Source organism: Impatiens glandulifera, chromosome 2 (assembly GCF_907164915.1).
Source record: "Impatiens glandulifera chromosome 2, dImpGla2.1, whole genome shotgun sequence".
In the NCBI taxonomy this organism is placed as follows: domain Eukaryota; kingdom Viridiplantae; phylum Streptophyta; class Magnoliopsida; order Ericales; family Balsaminaceae; genus Impatiens; species Impatiens glandulifera.
Window position 1 is genome coordinate 56,092,224 of NC_061863.1, and position 21,994 is coordinate 56,114,217.

Here is a 21,994-nt window from a genome sequence, read left to right on the forward strand (position 1 = left end):
TTTTTTCTTGTTGTTGTGATGATCATGTTTTTTTATTGGGATTTGTTGATTCTTAAAATGAATTGTTGTGTAAACTGATGCTGAAAGACTAACTTATAATATAAGCTTTTATAGGCTGTTTGACATGCCCATTATCATTATTGGTTTACATCTTAAACTTTCTGTAATTGAAGATTTGATAAGATGCCACAAATCTCCAAGTCAAATGGGAGATTTGCTTTGAGATCATGTTGTAACTTGATTGAAAATTTTCTAATTTAAATAGTGTGTTTTGTTGAATCCTTCTCAAATTTGTTACTGCAATATGCAAAAAAGTAATATTGTTCTTAATAATTTGTTTCAACTATAAATATTGTTGCTCTTTGCTAAGTTCATTATGGTTTCGGATATTGGATACTTGTCGGGTATGTTCTGAAATTGATCTAATTAGGTTTTTCCTCTTGATATCTATGATGTACCTCTAGATGTTTTATGTTTCATCTTCATGTTCTGAAATTGATCTAATTAGGTTTTTCCTCTTGATATCTATGATGTACCTCTAGATGTTTTACGTTTCATCTTCGTATCATGTAATAAAAGTTTGTATATTAATTATACTGTTTGTTCATTGTATGTGAATGTGAAATGTTTCCTAATAAAGACCTTGGTATGAAACATAGTGTTATTGACAATTTTAGTAAGATCAAAATAGTAATACATTTATTACTTAGGATTACTTTCATTTCTAAATTATCCCAAGTCATGGGATAGACATCTTTAATCGAGATATAATCATATTCATATGTTATGTTTTTTAACTTAACAAAGTGATCGCTCTTAGAAGACGACAAGAATATGATAGTGCTGAAAATGAACGTATGAGTTCTTATTAAGTTAAGAGTTAGTAAGTTGAATGGAGTGTCTTGCATAAGACAACATTTGAATTTGTTCACTTGTCATTCCTATGTCTCATTGCAACTATAATACAGAAATCTCATCTAATTAAAGACTTTGTTAGGTTAAGTGTTCATTATCCGTGAATATGAGAAGAAGTTATTTAATGTGATTAATAAAGACCACTCACTATGGGTAACGTATCATAAAGTCCAGTTGTAATTATATCTTATTATTTGGTTGAAACATTCACATTTATGAGATAATCAATCTAGACAAATGTTAACATTCGTTATTTTTATTGAATAGATAAATGGTTAATCCTAACAACTTAGACTATTGAATGAACATATAAAGATGAATCCTAAAGTTGGAAGCAATAACCAACATAACCTAGAATTCAATAATTGAAATTTCTTAGAGTTAAGATTTTTTGCTTTTGTGAAAGTCTCTACAATGATAATTCAATAATATAATATTTTGTAATAAGATCAATTAGACGTGACGATTGAAGTCGGGTTTCGGGTTTGAGTTAACAGTTTAGCGGGTTGATCATTCCTTTAGTAACTTGGGTTAAAATTTATAACTTGAACATTTATCTATTTGTTTGTAATTGATCATACACATACTTATTATTTGTTTGAACCAAACTCGATTTGTTTAATATTACATATCTATTTAAGATTAAAACTTCAAATAAATGATAAATAAAAAACTCTACCAACCAACAAAACATATACGATGACATGTCTACTTTGAGTCATTCTAGGTCGATCCAATTTTTACATGTTTATTATTCAAGTTAAACTGTGACTTACAAAAAAAAAAATAAAAAAAAATTACATAATCCTTAGCTCAAATCATAAATTGTCAGCCCTAACATTACTATGACAAAACACTTATTATATGTGATTATGTTATGTGATATGGTTAACAAGTGAAATATATTCAATTCAATATCTTGAAAATAGATCATATATTTACTTTTACTTGATGATATATTTGTTTACAAGATTCTTCTCATGTTTAACTATTAGAATATAAGTCGAACAAATTTAAAAAACAATTTGCTAAAAAATTAAAGTTATATTTAAGTAGGCAATAATTATTTTTAAATTAAATTATTGAATTGAGATATCAAAGAACATACACCACCGAAATGAGACAATTAAAATGCTATGAAAAAAGTATCCCACCAAATACAAATATAGTAAGTAATCTAATTGAGCTTTGTTTGAGAGAGTTCAAAAAGAACAAAGAAATTTATAGCAAATCCAAAAGATCTAAACCAAATTTAAAAAGATGGCAATTCAAGAGATAGAATTTTGAAGAAAAAGTTATACATCCACATAAGAACAACACCATATCATAGCAAAGACTGCCATTGATTCCATAAAAACAAAATCAAGCAATTATGGCCTTTCAACTAATATGATATTAAAATCAGCACATCTTCACACGCTGTATCGACCTTTTGCTGATCTTTCGCGTTTGGAGTCATCCTACAAAATCATTGCAATAGTTGTTGTTACAAAGATCACAACCCACTCAAAATAGCTATAATCACAGACAATGGGTTAGAAAATTAAACTACTTACATGAAAACTGTAATTAATCTTATCAGCAAAATCCAGGATTTCCTTCCACTTCCTCCCAATTCGCATCTGCATTGAGTAATCAGATGAAAGAAAAGATTGTATGGAATCCAAACAGGAAAACACTCTCTTTTCCTAAATTCTTAGATAGATGTCCATTCCTCAATATTAAACCTAATTTCATACAACCCATCATTCAATGGTTTCAAGAAAGTCTCTCTTTTAGGTTAAGATTTTCTAGCAGAAAACATTATCCAAGATTTAGAATTAGCCAGCATAACCAGAAGAAAGGTTACCTGAGCAGCCTCATTAGATGCTGACTTAGTCCAGAGGGCAAGTTTATCTTGTCTAGGCCGAACACTAGCAACAACACCACATATATCTTCAGCTTCATCAAACTGTTCTCCAATCATAGCCATTAGCTGACAAGTTAAATGACAGACAATCAGTTTTTGCGTATAATAATAGCTCTCAATATGAGCAAAAGTGTCAAAGAAGTGAAAATGTTCAATATCACAAATTGAACAGAAACATCTAAAACCTTTGATAACTGAAAAAGAATACTAATAGAAGTAATTGATTACAGTTTCGAGCCAAAGGTGGTCAAGATTAGTTTTACTGCTACTTGTGACAATCCATTTGCCCCCATTAGCACATTCAGGATCTTCCCACTTAGGCTCAATACCGGATCTAAACAGGTGGAAGTCAGCATTCGCAGGCAACTTACTAGGCTTGAAGATCTGATCATACAGACTGCAAAGTAGTCCAAATTGGTAAAGAGTACGATACGAATGTCATTTGTATATCATTTTTCAGTAAAAAAAAATCAATTGATTCATCCCCACCGATAGAAAAAGAGTTATTAACAAAGGGCTAGAACTATACCACCAAAACTCCTCAACAGTTTCAAATGTGTAGACCTTGCGAAGGGATGAACCCCAGGCAGCGCCTTGCTTAGGCTTCGATTGATTGTCAAACCAGAAGGTCCATTTCTTTTCCAAAGGATGCGTCTGCTTCGTCTCCACTTCGTCCGGCTCACCCATTAATCTCCTCTTCTTCTTCTTCCTTACGTACAAATGAGTAAAATTAGGTTTCAGCAAGAATAAGCCACCGAAGTAATGGACTGACAAATGACCCGGTTTCCTTCAAACGAGAATGACAAATGACCCGGTTTCCTACAAATGGGCCTTCACAAAAGTATTATTTTAATATAATATATATAAGTTTACAAAATAAATGAAATCCAATACAAACTGAATACAAAAATATAAAGAACTTTATAATTTGTTTATTAATAAGGAAAATTCGATGAACCATAATAATTGTAACTTAACTATTATTGACAACCGCTAATAAAAGTTGCGTAAATGACCACTTTCTATTTTTTTTTTGACAAAAATACTCCGTCTCGCGACGATACATTCGCGTCTCGTGACCGACACACTTGACATGCAGGAGTTCCGGTTGACTTTGAAGGCAGAAGAGCTAGCTCGACCATCCATCGGAAGAGGGTCGATGTAATTGAGTCGACCACAGGGTTCAGAGCGTCTGGAGCTCTTCAACAGGCCATTAAAGACAAGCATGATCCCAGCTTATTTATGAAAAAATTATCGTCTCGATGTTGACAGAAGTATTTTTGTTCGAAAAATAAAAAATAGTTATTTGCCTAATTTTTATTAGGCGTTTGTCATCGGCCCAATTAAGACAATTATTATGGTCATTTTGTCTGATTTTTTTTAATAAAAGAAATAAATTTATAATTATTAGGAACTTTTTTTTAATAATATATATATATATATATATATATATATATATATTAGATAAATTATAATTTGTATTTTTTTTTATTGATGTTAGTGTAAGGCCCAATGGGCTCTCATCCTTTATTTCTTATAGATCTTGAAAGTTAAGCACAAACCCTAAATAGCAGCATATAAATACGAGATACGCGTTCATATTCTTTATCATTTTTCATCTTCGTCTTCATCGTGAAATCGTTTCTTTCTCTGTGATTTTTACCATGATTGAGTAGTGATTTGCTAAAGGTCCATCTTGGCAAGGTCTACGAGCCTTTTATACAGGCAATTGTAGTCTTTGAATGCTAATGGACCGAAATTAACAAGTTTCTTTCCTCCCTGTTCCGCGCTTCTTATAGATTATTACTATGGAGCTTCGGATCATTAGGAGAGGCAACATCTTATTCAAATACACTTGTATTTCACTTATACGATCTTATCTTCTTTGAAGATTCATTCTTCATATCTCGATCCAGATTCAGTTTTACTATGATTAGCAATTTAGTTACAGTCCATCTTGGCAAATCCTAATAGCCCTTTAAAGGCCATGTTAGGCTTTGAATGCTAATGGACTAAAATTAACTACTTCTCCACCATTTTAGAAGCTCTTTGTTTATGATAATCATTGAGCTATTTTTGAGATGTTACATCTTGTTTCCTGGCTATGATCAATTTTGGTATTAACAATAATGTGCAAAGTCCATCTTGGCAAAACCTAATCGCCCTTTAAAGGCCATGTTAGGCTTTGAATGCTAATGGACTAATATTGAAAACTTCTCTTTCCTTTAATAAGCTTCCTATTGATGTTAAATATGGAGCTTTTGTTGATAAAGAGATGTAATATCTTAGATAAGTAGAATTTGTTCTTAATATTGATACCAAAATCTGTGAGAAATGTGATTTTTAGGTTATATTTTCTTGAATTGGTAATATCCTAATTTAGATATTTGCTTCACCATTTGTTAATAGAAATTTTCAGAAGTCCATCTTGGCAAATCTTAATAGCCCCTTTAGAGGCAATATTAGGCTTTGAATGCTAATGGACTGAAATTAGGAACTTTAACTCCTTTCTTATATAAGCTTTATATCCTTTGTCTATGGAGCTTTTGGTGATAAGTTGAAGTTACACCTGTTAGATTGTTGGAACATGAATCTTAATTAAGGACAAATATGATTCGAAATCATAATTTAATAAATTAATTACCATCTTTAAAAGATCTTTAATTGTTGTCCTAATTCTTTAAAAGACCAGCCTCCTAATGGTTCTTAATTGTTTATTTGATTTGTTCTTAATATTGAACATGTAAAAACTAACAATATTCCAAATTTCTATAATAATGGTTGAACAAATTTAATTTACATTCAAATGTATTCTATAATATAAATGATAAACATCTTTTACAATGTTTATATGTATTGATGTTGAAGACTAATGCATTTTTTGAAGTTGTTTCTACTATTATGACTTAAACAGAAACAAACACAACCTCATGGCATCTCATTTATGAAGACATATATGGTCTTGGTATCCACAACAGATAAAATAATATGAAAGGCAAACAAGATATATACATTTAGACCGAAACCATAGAGGCCCCTCCATTGTTGGGTTTGAAGATGAAACCATAGAGGCCCCTCCATTGTTGGGTTTGAAGTTGAAACCAAAGAGGCATTGGACTGATAACTTAAGAGCAACTTGTAAACATATTTTTAATTCATATTCTTGAAAGATCATTGTTAGAAATTTCAGTAGTTATTTTGGTGTTTTGTCATATATAATGCATGCCACTATATGTAATGGAGCATTTTAATAAATGAATAAAGTTTGATGTGATTTAAAAACAAATAAGATATCTGATTAGATCTTGTAGCCCATTTTAAAAATATGTTTTCTCTTACCAGAATTGATTAAGTAACAAGAAATAAACTCCATTATTGTCATGAAGGAGGGTAATCTCTACTCGTTATTGAGAGATTTAAGAGTATATTGTTCATTTGTGTTCTTTAACTTAAAAGGGTTCTGATTTAGAACCTATAATCATTTTGGTTATTGAAAATTATGGTTTCTAATTGTCATATATTTTTATTAACTATTTCTTTTTCATATTTTCTTGTTTTTCTTTAAATCTTTTTATTGGTTTGTTTGTGAAGACTTGATGTTCTTTTAAATGAAATCGTGCACATATCCCTTAAAATATATATATATATATATATATATATATATTTTTTTTTTTTTTTAGAGTTTTATTAATAAAGAAGTAGTTTTAGTAGGCAAATATTTAATTTTCATTGAATTCAGAGTCCAATTAAGGAAGTTCACACAAACAAATGTTACTTGGAAAAAATTATGAAAATGGGTAAGAATTTTATCATATGACCATATCATGATTTCATATTTTTATCAAAAAAACCTTTGAACTCATAAAAACAATCCAAATCAAATTTTCCTAACCCATAGTCATGCCCCGATTCACCTCAAAAGCACTGAAAGTAATGGCCCGTATCAACTTAAAAGTACTCTAAGATGGATAAAAGTACTCTAAGATGGAATCGAACTCGTGAACTATCATAGCACCACCTCATAGTTATGGACATAAGATTTTACTTAAAATCAATATTTTTTTAAAAAATTAAAATTAAAATCTAAAACCTTAATTTATCCTAATACTAAATGTCTTATAGAGACAAAGAAGAGGACCAAATTGAAAGAAGCTTCCTCAAAACCTAATTAAAGGTATTAAGGAAAAGGAAAGATGGATTAGGGAATGGGGTTGAAATCAAAAGTCTCTTACAAAGACGGTTAGACTAAATAAAATAAAATGAACACTTTACTCTGAAGGCGTTTTACACTCATTTCCATATCCCCGCTTTAGCCTTCAACGAAAGACTACTCTTTCCTACATGGGTTTGGCGATTCGCCCTACAATTATCGCGTGATTTAAGGTTTGCGGCTACAAGGGTTCTGATTGGGACTCATTGCTGAAGTCGGCGGGCTCCTGTTTCTGCAATTGGAAGATAAGTGCGGCGAATGTGGGTTACGAGTTGTCTGATTGGGTTGCAATTACTTCTTCTGGACTCCCTTCTGAAGTATTAGGAGAGGACTGGTCGTCTACTGGTATCTTTGACGAAGAGTGTGATTTGGCTGGGCAGGTAACCGGATTTTCTATATTATTTAAGCTCTACACTGATGTTCTTTCCTGGGGTTTAAGCACTTCCATTCATGGACACTTCAATATTTAAAACTGATTTGTAAAAGGACGAATAATCGGTGGAAAAAAATAGGAGGGTCTTCAAGTGTTTGTGATATACGTATTGAAAAGCTATTATAGAGTAGATATAATGAATGGGGTACTTAGTGGGAATCTATATTCTCAATGTCTTGTGATTTGACAAAGATCCTGGGAAGTTCTTGTACAAGTGAAATTCCAACAATGTGAACATGGTTATCATTACTTGCATTTCTTTAGTTGATAACATTAAGATAGCTACTATGTTTCATCTCATTTTATATCCTGCAAATCTTACCTTAAAATGTATGATATATGTGTTGCACTATTATAATCTTAATCATTATTTTTCTTCAAGTTAAATATATTTTCATGCAAATAGACAATTTTTTTTACTGTTCAAACACATGTGCAATGTAACAAAAAATGATACTTTAGCTGTACATTTTCATCATAACCTGCCATAAACTCGTAGTTTTATGTATCAAATAGAATGAGATGAGATTGCAAGTTATGAATGCAATTCTACTCTCCATTGACATTGATGCGGTGGTTCAGATGAATGACATTGATTAAGTGAGAAGACAAAAAAAGTTCTTTGCATCTATCCCTTGAACTGATAACCATCTTTTTGTGAGGTTTGTTTCGTCTATCCTTGGGTGTCATCAAGGCATGAGTATTGTTTTTGCCTGATCTTAGTAGAATTTAGTACTACTCTGTCAGTAGGTTCTTCTAGAATCAATATAAACCATTTGCGAGAGGTTTAACAATCCAAATAATGCTACTACATCAGTACAATTTCTTTGTTGCACATAAGTCATTAGTCGTCAATTAGGCACCACTGAAAAAGCTCCCCTGATAGAAATAAAATAATTATCCAAATTAGAGGAGTATTTGGCTAATAGGGTTATTTGATAAATAGTTTCGGACTATTCATATCAGTTCAGGTTACAATATTTTGAATATTTATTATTGTGTCCTCTGAGTCTGAGGTCCCAAATGTCAGTTAATCTCTGTAAAGCCCACAGTTTGAGCTTTTCATTAAACTGCTGTGTCTAAAGCGGTGTTTGATAACACTACTTATGACTTAATATAAATGATTAAGTGCATATTTGAATTAAGTTCATTTGCTAATTGTTTTTTAAAATCACTTGATTATTTAGATTCAGCTCAAATTAAGTTAAAAATATGGCTTAATTCAGTAAGATATGAATGACTTAATTCTGTAATAATGGAAGAGCCTTCAAAAGACAACATCGAGTCTTGACCCCTGAGAATGAATGAAATTATGACACTAAAAGGGTAAAATAAACTTTATGTAATATACACCAAGTACATAAAATTTTAATAATTTCATTTGGTTTTCAACATTTACTTAACTTATCCAGCACTTATCAACATCCAACACTTAATTTCAGTTTGATTAAACACACTCTAGGATAAAAGATAATGGAAATATTGATATTGGAGTGGGGAGTTGTTGATGCTTTCATAAGTGTTGATTTCAAGGGTATCTTGTTTCTAGTCATAAGGAGGATTTGCAATACACAATACTTGATTTCTGCTATCACATATTATTACGCAGGCATGCCAATATGTGTTAAGTTTTTGTTTCTTCATTTTAGAAGCATTCAGATATTAAGATGCTATGAATTACAGGATGAGTGTAGCTAACACACATAAAGCGAAGCGTAGACTGAGGAGTGAACTTGTTAGAGAGGACTACGATGAAGGAACTGCAGCACGAACCAGACCCTTTAGTTTTGACGATATAATGAACAAAAGAAAAAAGAAGAAAGAGAGTTTTGATGTTTCTCAAGATGCATTGGATAAAGATGTTAAGAGGACTTCTGATAATCCTGAATATGAAAGAAGCCCCAAAACCTATAGTAATGATTTGCCTGCTGGTGTGAAGACTATCTCGAAGGACGTTAAGATGGTTAGTGATAGAAAGAAGGATTATGATAAACATATTATTGAGGAAAAAACAATGAAAATAAAGGAGGAAAAGCGCCATGTTTCTAGAACCAGATCAAAGACCACTACTACAAAGAATTTTGATGAGAAGGTTAGGGGAGGCCAAGATGATCACAAAGGTTATGTAAGGATTAATAGAGAAGAAATGTCACCTGTTCATGAAGAATATGAATCTGAAAAGCGAACACGGGATGTAAAGCATAAGGATAAGTTGGCTGATATATCTAGAGGACTCACAGAAAGGGAAAGGAGTAAAATTAGTAGTGTTATAAAACGGGATTTAGATCGACCTGCTTCAGAATTATCAGAGAGAAAGGAAAGGAAAGACTCCGTAGAACTCCAGAAGAAAGAATCAAGGCCAAAAAGAAGGCGGTCTAGGAGTAGAGAGCGTGATAAAGGCAAGAGCAGAAGTTCTACTTCCTTCTCAGTAAGGGCACACAAACATAGCACGAGGGAGCATGGAGACACGCATTCACACAACTCTAGAAAGGATAGGTCAGAAAAACAAGTCTCTGATCTTGACGGGAATAGGATATCAAGTAATGGTTCAAGTTCTCATAATAACAGACATGGTGGTTCCACAAGTGGGCTTGGTGGCTACTCCCCAAGAAAGAGGAGAACCGAAGCTGCTGTAAAGACACCATCGCCTACCCATCTTTCACCTGACAAGAGAAGTGTTGGGTGGGATTTGCCACCTCCAGTGACGATAACCAGCAATATTGGTTCTCTCCCCATTGACATGCAGCCTTCAGACCAGGTGGTTGCATCTGATATTGTCGTCTCTATCCCTTCCCCTGCTGTGAAGGTCATTACAGGAATATTTTCCAATGCTTCTATTGACTCTATTCAGCTAACACAAGCTACCCGACCAATGAGGAGGCTTTATGTCGAAAATTTGCCTGCTTCAGCATCTGAGAAATCTATAAGAGAATGTTTTAATAATTTTCTTCTTGGTAGTGGTGTTAATCACATCAAAGGAACACAACCATGCATCAGTTGTATTGTAAGTATTTAGTTGATATAATTTTAAGTTCATGTATCAAAGCTAAAGGTATAGGCTTTTGCTTTACAGTGTTTAGCAATAATTCCTTTGCAGGTAAACAAAGAGAAGAGCCAAGCTATAGTTGAATTTTTAACACCTGAGGATGCTTCAGCTGCTCTTGCTTTTGATGGAAGATCTTTCTTTGGCTCTTTTCTCAAAGTTCGGCGGCCAAAGGATTTCATTGAAGTGACAGTAAGAATATCACCATATCCACCTATTTATCTTCCAGCTAATAAGTATATTGTTTTTGGTTGTCTTGTCTGTTGCTTTTCTTGAGTAGTCAAAATATGCTTCTGATGGGCTGTAATCCACATATAAGATTTTCAAGCCGAAATCTCGTGTACCAAACAAAACCTTTGGTCATTTCTAGCCTCTACTAATCCTATCCTATATCTTAGTGGGAGACCATTACTGTGGGGGTCGTGCTAGCTTCCTAAAATAAAAACATAAAACTAATCCTATCCTAAATCTAGGCTGTGCATTATGATGATCACTTCTTTATGTGTCGATTTCTTTATTAATCTTTCCCTTTAACAATCTCACATTCGGTACACATGACCTTCTGCATATTCTCTTTATATGCAAGTTATATCTTTGGTGACATGGAATACCTGTTTTGCATGGAAGAACCATCTCAACACATTTCTCTCATTTTTAGCAAAAGTATGCAATGAAATTTACTTAGTGGGCAATGTTACGATGAGCTATGCATTCTTGGATGGGCATATTGATTATCCATTCAATTTTTGTTTATTATGGTTTTCCAAGGTGATCTTGTTTGATATGGTTATTTGAGATTATTTCCAAATAACCCACTATCCAATCTACCATCACATCATTCAAATCATCAACCAAATTAAATAATAAGGACACTTTACCCAATTACTTCTTATACTAAACAAGGTTATTTGGAAATACCAGTTGGTTATTCAAATAACTGCCAAAATCTAGCCAGACACTTCTGGGTTATGTTAATAGTTGCACCAATTTAGTCATGCTGTTGTTGAAGTCATTGTTCTCATGTTTTGTATTGAGGCATTACATGAACTATATTTTCATTCACAATAATCGTGAGAAGGTGCACTTTGTATTTTCGTCCATGTATTTGATGACATGGCATTCCTCCAGTTCATTTCTGCAAAAATATGATTTAGAAGATACATCTTCTGAAAATAACGTCTGATTATTTCTTTCTCTCACTATTTACAGGCAATGAATTTTATATTTTCCATATGCATGATTATAGTACATAACAATTAATAGCATACAAAGTGATATCAATGTGCAATTTGGTCATTTGACCGTATGTATGCGCTTTGGTGTATAGGCATGATATTAATCATGATTAGTATGGTGATAATGAATCCAATATTTGAATTTTCTAAGTACATATGATCGCGGACACAGGCATAAAAATAATTATGTTACTTCTAATTCTTGTACTGTCCAAGGGCCTAAGCTTTGAAAATATTTTACTTCTATCATTTAAATATGTGAAACTTTAGACGAATGACTTGTTATCTAACCTTTTTAACTTCTTAATCTGCCTATTTTTCCTGTGTAGTCATTGTTTCAATCTCTATCCCCTTCAGGTACCACCAATAATGTAGTCAAATCTCCCTCAATTAACTAGGTTTTCCCATAACAAATTTAACTAAACTTTCTCTACACGCTTAGATACCTAGATGAATATTTATGCTCACTTTTGATGTTATCCCATTTAGAACCATATTCACTTTGTCTTTCTTGATTCAGTTTTTATAAGTCACCACACATGTATATACTTCCTATATTAGGAGCACATTCATTTAATATGTGCCAGAAAGGACAAAGAACATGTTTTTCATGTGTATATATATATTTTTTTTCATCCTTTTCAAACAAAAAATATATTTGTTTTGAAAAGTGAAAACTTCATTAAACTATGTTGAAGTCACATTGTCCGTAGTGTATGCTTTTCATATATGATTGTATCATTGGATTCTCATTTCTCTATATATATGTTCTCACTTTAAGCAATTGAGCCCTGTTAGCAGTAGAGACTGCAACCCCATGCAGCTGTTTCTGGTAATATAAGTTATATAATCTGATGTTTAATTCTTTTTCTAGAATTGTGTCTTCATTTTGCTTTGAAGTTTCTAAGGTCTACTGTGGATACTATTCATGTAGCAGGTTTTCAGACAGTTCTATTTTCATGCAGACCGGTATTTCTGAAAAACCAATAGATGCAGTTGATTCAATTAGTGATACAGTAAAAGATTCACCTTACAAGGTAACTTCTATTCTTTTCCCTTTTCTTTCCAAATGTGTAAATTTCTTGATTTACCTTCAAAGGTAATTGCCTTATATTGACTTGGTATCATTATAACAATCATACTAGTTTTTTTTCATCAATTGATCTACCTGATTACATTTTTACTTTAATACTTTTGTACTCTTAAGAGGTGGTTTGTTTTCTTATAATGCACATTTATTATATTTGGATTATGAAGTGGATTTTTTATGTTAAAATATTGCAAGATAAAATAAAACTGAAACAATAAAATATTTGCATAATCTGATGTTTTGAGTTGTATATTTTATAATAACATATATTTCTTTTGACATGTTAAAGTTTGTATTAATAATTCCAAGTCTATAACATAATTGCATAGGCCAACCAAGTCTCTAACTGCCTTCTCTCCTCTCTTTGAACTCCCTCTACTTCTTTCTCTCCCTTGCAAAGATACATTAAAATAAGAAAAAAAAGACTTGCTAAGATGATGAAAAATCGGTGAGAACAAGGAAAGGAAAGATAATCTTCCTAATTTCATTGTTGGCTTATCGTTGGCTTGCTGCGGGAAAAGAAGAGTAATGTTTTCAGCATGAATAATACGGTTCAGGTCGATGCTTCTCTCAATTGGAGAGTGGGAACAAATAAGGATCTTGAGATATCCTATTGCTATTTCTAGGTGAAGTTGAGGTTGAATGACATTATTTATTTGTAGATTTTCATTAGGGAACTTGATAAAGCCAAGAAGTGAATTTGAAAGCTCGGGAGAGGCTCAAGAGAGAGACTCAAGATAGGGGAACAAAAAAGGAGAAAATTCAGATGGAGTGAAGGAAAATGCTATTTCCTAGCATGCGTGTGAGAAAGAAAGGGAGATAGATTTTGAATCTATGTGAAAGACAGCCTTGTTTATTATAATAAAGAGAAATATGTTAAATCTGCTTACTTCCATGTGTTTTGCTCTTAATTGATGGAGTTTGATGACTTTAATTACGATTAGTACTAATATGCTCCAATTAAAAAAACTCCACGGGCAATTGTGCTATTTTATCCTTACCGGAATAAGTGAGGTTTTGGAACATGATCTGTCATTGGTAATTTGGTCTTAATACTTCCTATGCCATGGTGTGAAGGACTGATAAATAATGTTTTGTTCTAATCTGCATAGTGAAGATTTTGGTAAAATTTATTTATTGCACTACATGCATGGTCTTCTGTGATCTCCAAATATTTGTTCTCTCCTTTCTCTGAACTCTGAAGATTCAATTATTGCCTTGCTGCAGATCTTTATTGGTGGGATTCCAAATGCTATTTCATCTGAAATGGTAATAATATGTTTATAAATTTCTTGCATTACTAATGATCTATCTTGTACCTTCTTGCACTAACTTATGTAATTGATGTGTAACTTCTATTTGTTCTACAGCTTATGGAGATAGCAGGCGTGTTTGGACCTTTGAAGGCATATCGCTTTGAGATTAATACAGAACTGAAGGCATCGTTTGCTTTCCTTGAGGTACATACTGATGGTTTTCTTGGACTTCTGTTATGTGATCTGCCAAGAACTTCCTACAGATGACTTAAAATTGTTGTTTTACACCAGTCTCCTTTTGACATTTCATAGATCTTCTTAAATGACGTTTCCAGTCTAATTTGTGACCATATGTGAAGGAGTTAACTTTTCATCTTGAACCTAACTGCTTGATATATTTATTTATGATTTAGAGTATTTGGTTTTTGAGCAGAAACACTAAAGTGACCCTCAATTAGAATGGCTGAAACTGATTATTTATTTAAAGGCTGAAAGGTATAAGACTGGTGCCAATTGTAGTATAGGCATCCCATTTGGAAACTGGTATTTTGTCAAAATCACAACCCCATTGAAAAATTGCCAATGTTAAAAGTGAAAATGTTTTTTTTTTTTTTTCATTTTTAGTATACGAATTTTTCTATTATCAAGATTATAGTAAATATTTTTTCTTCATTTGGTATAGAGATTTTTTTCGATCATGATGAGAATATTTTTTCAGATTATTTACAGACCACTGTTTTTTATAGCAAAACATTTACAAATGTAGAGCTTTCTGGTTCATGATCCACATGAAAAAAGTGTATACCAAAACAGCTCCTAGAGAATGTTGGTAAATTGAATCCACTTCATATTTATAATTCTGGTTGATAATAAGTACGACAAACTCCTTTACTTTCCCCTTCCTTCATTACAGTTCTTCACGATCTTATTTGTCGTTGTGTGTTACACTTATCATTACTTGCGATATTGCATCATATCATGCTGTCCCAGTATGTAGACCAATCAGTTACTCTAAAGGCGTGTGCCGCTTTGAATGGCATGAAGATGGGAGGTCAAATGCTAACTGCAGTTCAAGCAAGGCCAGATGCATCTTTGTTGGTATTAAATCTATCCTCATATTTTCTTTTGCATCCTGCAAGTATTTAAAACTTATTTTCATCATAATTTAATCTTTTAGGAAGATGATGGAACTCCGCCTTTCTATGGAATACCAGGACATGCAAAACCACTTCTTGAGAAGCCCACATGCGTTTTAAAGCTCTGGAACATGGTATGAGCATTTCTGGAGAAGATAATTTTTTTTTTTGTTGGATCATCTTGACCAGTTATTATGATGTGTATTACCTGTCTTTCTTGGTCTATGATTTAGATTGATCCAGAGTGTCTCTCATCATTATCTGAAGCAGAAGTGGATGGATTATTAGAAGATATAAGGCTCGAGTGTTCCAGGTCCTATATACATTTTCACATCTGTCCTTTTATTAGAAGAAATCTTGTTTGATGGAAAAGTGGATTATTTGGGTTAATGACTAAAATACCTTGGTATTTTTGTTATAAAAAAATTGAAGTTAATTTGGTAGATAATTGGATTGATGAAAAACTTGTTTGGTCATGGGTTATTTAAATAACCCAGTGGTTATTTCTAAATAATCTTGTTTGATGGTTATTGAAATTCTGGTTTGTGTATAAATATATATTGAAATTTTCCTTCTTTTTAAAAAAACAAAATATAGAGGGTATTTTGGTTTGGTTGAATGATGTGATTGATGATGGTTTGAGTATCAAATAAAGGTCTCGATGTCTCTTGTCAGCTTCTAAAGATGAATCATATATTTCTTGAACCCTGCCTGCAGGTCTGGTGCGGTGAAGTCTGTTAATATTGTCTGGAACAGCGAAGGCCCTAAAACGGCTTTAGACAATCTTTGTTCTTCTGGCAATGAGCAAGATTTATCAAATTTTGAGAAGGAATCGCCCACCAAAGAATGCACCGACTCTGAATTTTCAAAAGAAATTAAGACAAAAGATGCTGTTGATGAGTCCGATGATGCAGATAAAATTGTGGATGGAAATCATATAGACGATGCTGCTGTTGCTGCTGCATCATCAGGCGACAATTTACCGCTCACTGAAACCCTAACGCCGAAGGAATCTCTAGAAATGGTCTCGATGGAGCAGTTAGACCAAGTTGGTACTAGTTTATGTGCGATAAGGAAAGACGTCCTCCCCATAGTTAAATATGAGTTGGAATCAGAATGTGGGCTTAGTGGTGATATGTTTGAACCAGGTTCTGTATTGGTGGAATATAGAAGAGAAGAGGCTGCTTGTATGGCTGCCCATTATTTGCATGGCCGTTTTTTTGATGGTCGGATTGTGAATGCGGCTTATGTTCCATTCGACGTATACCGAGCCAGATACTCAAAATGAAGAAAATCATAATATGGTTCATTAGAGATTACTACAGGACATTTATATTTTGATTTCATCTTTTTGACTTTTTTTTATGCATACTATGTAACCCAACAATGCTTTGTTTTGGATATTATGAGTTGTTTGTATCTGAATTTATAAGATGTTTTTTTGTTTGAAATTTTATTAAAAATTATATAGTATCAACTCTTGAACATATGTATATATATATAATCAGAAGAAAGCTTCTAAAAGCAAAACAAAATGAATCACCCTCCCCAATATGATGAAACCAAAAAAATAATTAATTAAAAAATAAAAGAAAGTTGTTTTGTTAGTTGAGATGTTTGGCTACAAACCACGTTCATCCCTTTCTTCAACGGCATCCAAAGTGATGGCAGCGTTGTCTTTTGGTCGTGGCAGTTTATCTGGTCCCTCCTTTGATTTCTTTCTGTGTTTAGGTACTCTACTAGATGTGGTCTCATTCTTTTGGTTTGATGATTCACGTGCCGGGGATTCCCCATTCGAGTTCTTGTGACGCCTTGGCTTTGCATTCGGATCTCGGGCTGGGGAATCCGCGGACACTCCCTCTGATGAGGGGCGTCGTCTCGAATGCTTCTTTGTGGAGGAATTACGTCGAGTTGGAGACTCCGATGTTTCTTCGTGGGCATTAATACCTCGGTCTAAATTATTTGAAAATTCATATTTCAGCAAAACATTTCAACATTTTTCACTTCAAAACTCCAAGATTATTGATTATATATACCTTGTACTGGAGATGGTGCATCATTTGATGGAGCTGAGCTAAATTCATTCATCTGTAAAATAATGGTTACATTATTTTCAAACAAGTGACATTATTTTCAAATAATTTTGTTAGAATAGATAAAGGAATGAGACCCAGGTAGGTTGGGTGCTGGATGGACCATCAGATCCAATGTGAGCAACATGCTTCACATCCGTGGGAAGCCCAATCTGAATTTCTTCTTCTTTTTCTTCAACTATAATCAATTTATCAATCAATCAATAATATATGTTACAGAATAATGAAGATCTTATATGAATTGAAATGAAATGATGATGATAATACCAAATATTTGAGAAATGTAACGCAGGCCTTTCAAGAGTCCTTTCATAGCTATTGCTTCTGCTTGAGTAGAATGATTTGATCATTAAACAATGTTAGTGCAGAATTCTGATCTGTTTATTAAATGGGAGAAATTGATCATCAATTTTGTACATAAATAATATATATAAAACTCATCTCCTCCAAAATTTCATAACTAGAGAAAGAGATAGATCATTCATGAAGCTCAAATTAGGGCTTCTCTGATCAATCTCCTTATTTTCCTTGTCAATGGTGGTTTTGGTTTTTGTTTCTCATCCAATGGCCTCTAAACTTAGTTATCCTTGTTTTTAGGTCATTATTTGTTAACTTATCCATATATAATTTTGCCATTCTTCTTTGGGAGGTGAAGATTAATTCAGCTATAAATTTATTCATTCTAAAATATATACATTTTATTTATTATAAATATAATGTTCATCATAGTTTAACAACAATATAACAAACTCCACTTAATGGTGTTATTAATATGGATGAATTATATCAAATTGTTTAAAAAGTCTAAGTAGAAACATGAGAAATGAAATGAAGTGTTAATTAAATATATCAAATTCCAACTAATATAACAAAAATAAGTCTTTTGAAAAATTATCTTCTCTTTTTGACTTTAATATATAAAAAAACAAAAAAATAAATATTAACAACAAAGGTTCTATGGTGTAGTGGTTAGCACTCTGGACTTTGAATCCAGCGACCTGGGTTCGACTCCCGGTAGGACCTCTTTTTTTAAAAAAAAATATAAATCTTGATTAATTTTTTCTTTTTTCTATGAGTTTTAATTGAAGACACTCCTTGAATCAATCTTGCATGCCATTGCAAACTTGTAATTAAAACACTAGCTCTTCACATATATGGGTTACACTTTCACAAGCTTTAAAATGTTATTAGAAAATATTGTGTCATTTAAGTCTCCTAAGAATACCTTAATTGAAATGAGTTAAGAAAATCGGGACGTTTAGGTGACCTCGAAACGACCTTCATCTAAGAAAAAGCCGAATATAGATGAAACGCGTAAAAGAAATAACATGAATTGTTTGACAAAGGTTAACCGTCTTCTTTTTATTTGTTGCAGAAACGAGCAATCAATATTCAATACAAGTCCATCCATATTTATAAATATCTACTATAGGTCACATAATATGAAAGAAAGCCTTCATAACAACAATACAATATATCAAATAAAGACGGGTTGGTTTGTAGAAACACAAACAATGTAAACTCAAGTCTGATTTTCCAGCATTTTCCAAAGATTCAATCAATTCTTGACCGTGGTGACATGTTTGAGAAGCATCTGGACAACATCATGAGAAATTCTTGCAGCTTCTACCTTCAGGTGATGGATCTTTCCTTCGGTTTCTTCTTCCAGTCGCTTCACATTTGCACCAGAGTCTCCACTACTCTGTAATATTCACGCATAATTGCAAAAAGTAAAAATATTTAGTCAACAATAGAGCAAAAAACTTATTTTCAGATGATTTTACCTCTGCGACCTTTCTTTGGAACTCGGCTTCCATCTGAGCACGGAATTCAGCTATTTCCTTCTCTGCTTCCTCCTTGGCCTGTTTCAGTCTAGCCGTTTTTGCTGTCAATGAGGAGTGTAAAGTCAACATGCCATCAAATCTTGATATGGTCCCTTTTTTCATATAGGCTAATATCGACTGATTAATGGGTATTGGACATATGTTTGTGTGTTATGTACATATGATTAACACCTCAACTATAACAAGTTTCTTAATCAAGACGGCTTCTTTAATTGGTGAGGCTCAACACCATTTGTAAACAAGCATATACTTACATCTTATTATAGAACTCCAAAAAGAAAAAAAATGAAAAATTATATTATACCCCGAGATGACATGATTTCCAAGGTAGGTCGATATTTTGCAGAGTAGGCTTGGACTTTTCATCTTTCTTAAGATCAAATATACATATTTTTTAAAATGTCTCGGGGTGTGAAGACTTGAATTCACGACCATGAGTTATTGCGCTCTACCACTGAGTTACGAGTCTCCACATTTCTTAAAATCAAACTAAACATTCAAAAAAAGCTCTATATAAAATTCATGATAGGGAGATGTAAAGAAGTGAACATGTACAATACTTATGCTTTTCTGTTGAAAAGAAATTTGAAATAACTTACAAATTTCAATCATACGAGTCAGGGTTCATGGATATGGGTAAACGTGATTTTTTAGTCAACAATCACATGAAAGTTGTTTGTACTAGAAGTGCCTTTGCGACAACTTTATTAATCCAAACTTTAACATTTAAAAAAAAAATAGTAAATACCAGATCTAGCGGCATTGACAATTTGCTGAGCTTCTTGTTCTGCAGCCAACAAGAGTTGAATTCCATTTTGACTTCTGTTTGCTTCCATTCTTTGTTCAAAGCAACTAATCTGAAATTAAGACAAAAAAAAAAGCTATAAACATATCATGCAAGTTGCTTCTGAAATTTCTTCAAAACATTTACATAGAAAGTGAAAGACCAAGTATGTATGTATATATGGTTTCCTAAAAAGAACACCATGAATAAACTATGCCATTTTGTATTAACCAAAGAAAGTACAATCTTTCTTTCAAAAAAACTATAATAAATCACTAATAAATAGCTATTTAGAGGGTTCAAGTTATAGCTCATAAGTCATAATGCACTAGAAAACATCATATCAAGTGTCATAGAATGCAACAGTTTATGTTTATCACTGGTCAGAAGAATGATAAATTGAAAGAAACAAGTGAGAAAATGATAGAATCAACCAGAAGAACATAGACATATCAGCCAGAAAAGCATTGTGAAATTGGAAGATGCCCTAAAAACACCAACTTCAACTTTTCTAAATCTCTCCCTTTCAATGTTCTCTCTAGTGACTAAATAATCTTGCAGAATCACTTCATATTATAAGTTGGTGGGGTTCAACTTGATGCTAGCCTAGATGAATTCATAAGATACAAAATCAAAGGATTATCGATCTAATAAACATAACACCAAGATTTCCGTTGCAGGAACCAATTCCGATCTACCTCACTTCATTCAGGATCTTGTCAAGAAATTTGAGGGAATATGTGAAATAAAAGTAGACACTATAGATTCCAAACATGAGAAATGATTCACATTCAAACAAGACGAGCGGTCGGAGATACCTGCCTGGAAATTCGGCGATTCTAGATGTTATCTGAAGCCTCCTTGCGGTGGTTGCTGGTTGCTCCGGTGGCTGCGAGCGATAAGGTTCTTCGTGACCTAATCAGAAACTATCTCTCAAGATCTCCTCGGCAATCCCTGGCTATTATTCATCGAAAACTCGCTGTTAGACGTGTTCGGCATTACTGTTCGTCATATCTCATGTCCGCCAAATTTCAATATTTTACCTTAAATCTTTGAAAAATATTTATATGGATACTTAATATTTTGTTTCTATGAGAAATACCCCTAATGTTTGTTTTCGATTCGAATTGTTCTGTATTTTATACGGATTGTTCCCGGTTTGACCTGTAGTCAGCGGAACCCGGGACAGGTCGAAGAAGGTATTTGTGTCTCCCAACATGTCTATTCTACCTATAATACTAATAAACATAATTATATTTATTTATTTTTATATTTTATAAATATTTTAATTTATAAAGAGTTTACTTAGAATTGTGAAAAAAAATCGATAACCAAATCAATATTTTATCGACTAATCGATTTTAACGATTTTAGTTAACCAATTTTTTACTAGTTAAACGGATTTGGTTTACGGTTGAATTATTTTACTATCGATTTAACTGATAATAATTTAATTATATATTTATATTAATATTAGTTTTTTTAATAGTAAATGTATTATAAATAATATTTAATAATCTATCTATATATTACTTATTTTAAAATTTAAAATTATAATTGGTATAGAATTATTATTAAAAAAATAATTTACATAACTATTATTAACTTAAAAATAAATACTCTTAAAATATATTATATTCTTACAATAATATAATATATTATAACATATTTCAAAATATATTTATAAAATATATTATATTATAACATAGACAAAATATGGAGAATAGTATAATAGAACATCTCAAATAATCAAATAAGGTATTTCAAAAAAAAAATCATTTAATTAATTTAATACTTAATTTAAAAAATTGAATTATCGGTTATCAATTAAACCGGTTAACCGATCGGAGGTCCGGAACCATTAGTACCGGTAAATCGATACCAATATAAGTCGGTTAATCGGTTTGTAAAATAAGAAGTAAAATCGGACTTAACCGAAACCGATAAATTGATTAACCGACCGGTTGAACACCCATAAGTTTACTTAAAGAGACCAAAACCGAAAAGGTTTTGAATAAAAGCTTATAACCATTATTATCAAGTGTC

At 32.3% G+C, this 21,994-nt stretch overlaps 4 protein-coding genes and 1 non-coding gene across 6 annotated transcripts; 2 read left to right on the forward strand and 3 right to left on the reverse strand.

The window, feature by feature from the left end:
- Nucleotides 1-2,033: 2,033 nt before the first annotated feature.
- On the reverse strand, nucleotides 2,034-3,563 carry LOC124926241 (eukaryotic translation initiation factor-like). The gene is made up of 5 exons (XM_047466435.1): nucleotides 3,354-3,563; nucleotides 3,053-3,221; nucleotides 2,765-2,890; nucleotides 2,472-2,537; nucleotides 2,034-2,375 (listed from the first exon to the last, which is right to left on the reverse strand). The coding sequence occupies exons 1-5, from the start codon at nucleotides 3,509-3,511 to the stop codon at nucleotides 2,328-2,330; spliced, it is 567 nt and encodes a 188-aa protein (XP_047322391.1). The 5' UTR covers nucleotides 3,512-3,563; the 3' UTR covers nucleotides 2,034-2,327.
- Nucleotides 3,564-7,103: 3,540 nt separating this feature from the next.
- LOC124925447 (splicing factor U2af large subunit A) lies at nucleotides 7,104-16,697 on the forward strand. The gene is made up of 10 exons (XM_047465446.1): nucleotides 7,104-7,414; nucleotides 9,151-10,471; nucleotides 10,565-10,702; nucleotides 12,711-12,782; nucleotides 14,063-14,104; nucleotides 14,206-14,295; nucleotides 15,082-15,189; nucleotides 15,269-15,361; nucleotides 15,461-15,540; nucleotides 15,945-16,697. Exons 2-10 carry the CDS (start codon nucleotides 9,152-9,154, stop codon nucleotides 16,513-16,515), a joined length of 2,514 nt encoding a protein of 837 aa, XP_047321402.1. The 5' UTR covers nucleotides 7,104-7,414; nucleotide 9,151; the 3' UTR covers nucleotides 16,516-16,697.
- Nucleotides 16,698-16,848: 151 nt separating this feature from the next.
- On the reverse strand, nucleotides 16,849-17,633 carry LOC124924991 (CRIB domain-containing protein RIC1). The gene is made up of 4 exons (XM_047464971.1): nucleotides 17,588-17,633; nucleotides 17,398-17,498; nucleotides 17,264-17,315; nucleotides 16,849-17,174 (listed from the first exon to the last, which is right to left on the reverse strand). Exons 1-4 carry the CDS (start codon nucleotides 17,631-17,633, stop codon nucleotides 16,849-16,851), a joined length of 525 nt encoding a protein of 174 aa, XP_047320927.1.
- Nucleotides 17,634-18,271: 638 nt separating this feature from the next.
- TRNAQ-UUG lies at nucleotides 18,272-18,343 on the forward strand. Its single transcript has one exon. It is a non-coding gene; the product is annotated as a tRNA-Gln (tRNA).
- A 319-nt stretch (nucleotides 18,344-18,662) lies between these two features.
- On the reverse strand, nucleotides 18,663-20,951 carry LOC124926286 (V-type proton ATPase subunit G 1-like). Of its 2 annotated transcripts, none has more exons than XM_047466481.1 (4): nucleotides 20,767-20,951; nucleotides 19,913-20,021; nucleotides 19,105-19,205; nucleotides 18,663-19,022 (listed from the first exon to the last, which is right to left on the reverse strand). In XM_047466481.1, the coding sequence occupies exons 2-4, from the start codon at nucleotides 19,998-20,000 to the stop codon at nucleotides 18,879-18,881; spliced, it is 333 nt and encodes a 110-aa protein (XP_047322437.1). In that variant the 5' UTR covers nucleotides 20,001-20,021; nucleotides 20,767-20,951; the 3' UTR covers nucleotides 18,663-18,878. The 2 variants fall into 2 exon arrangements, with proteins under 2 accessions (XP_047322437.1, XP_047322436.1); XM_047466480.1 differs by having other exon boundaries at nucleotides 20,771-20,950.
- Between the last annotated feature and the right edge of the window lie 1,043 nt (nucleotides 20,952-21,994).

What these genes read in the sequence shown, in the direction of transcription:
- LOC124925447 (XM_047465446.1), top strand. Translation starts at nt 9,152, where the DNA reads ATGAGTGTAGCTAACACACATAAAGCGAAGCGTAGACTGAGGAGTGAA. An exon ending in CATCGTTTGCTTTCCTTGAG is followed by an intron (nt 14,296 to 15,081) that starts GTACATACTGAT and finishes ATGCTGTCCCAG; the next exon opens with TATGTAGACCAATCAGTTAC. An exon ending in TTTTAAAGCTCTGGAACATG is followed by an intron (nt 15,362 to 15,460) that starts GTATGAGCATTT and finishes TCTATGATTTAG; the next exon opens with ATTGATCCAGAGTGTCTCTC.
- LOC124926241 (XM_047466435.1), bottom strand. Translation starts at nt 3,511, where the DNA reads ATGGGTGAGCCGGACGAAGTGGAGACGAAGCAGACGCATCCTTTGGAA. An exon ending in ACCACCTTTGGCTCGAAACT is followed by an intron (nt 2,891 to 3,052) that starts GTAATCAATTAC and finishes TTAACTTGTCAG; the next exon opens with CTAATGGCTATGATTGGAGA. An exon ending in CATCTAATGAGGCTGCTCAG is followed by an intron (nt 2,538 to 2,764) that starts GTAACCTTTCTT and finishes TACTCAATGCAG; the next exon opens with ATGCGAATTGGGAGGAAGTG.
- LOC124926286 (XM_047466481.1), bottom strand. Translation starts at nt 20,000, where the DNA reads ATGGAAGCAAACAGAAGTCAAAATGGAATTCAACTCTTGTTGGCTGCA. An exon ending in TGTCAATGCCGCTAGATCTG is followed by an intron (nt 19,206 to 19,912) that starts GTATTTACTATT and finishes CCTCATTGACAG; the next exon opens with CAAAAACGGCTAGACTGAAA. An exon ending in TCCAAAGAAAGGTCGCAGAG is followed by an intron (nt 19,023 to 19,104) that starts GTAAAATCATCT and finishes TGAATATTACAG; the next exon opens with AGTAGTGGAGACTCTGGTGC.
- LOC124924991 (XM_047464971.1), bottom strand. Translation starts at nt 17,633, where the DNA reads ATGAAAGGACTCTTGAAAGGCCTGCGTTACATTTCTCAAATATTTG. An exon ending in TTACATTTCTCAAATATTTG is followed by an intron (nt 17,499 to 17,587) that starts GTATTATCATCA and finishes AATTGATTATAG; the next exon opens with TTGAAGAAAAAGAAGAAGAA. An exon ending in CCAGCACCCAACCTACCTGG is followed by an intron (nt 17,316 to 17,397) that starts GTCTCATTCCTT and finishes ATTATTTTACAG; the next exon opens with ATGAATGAATTTAGCTCAGC.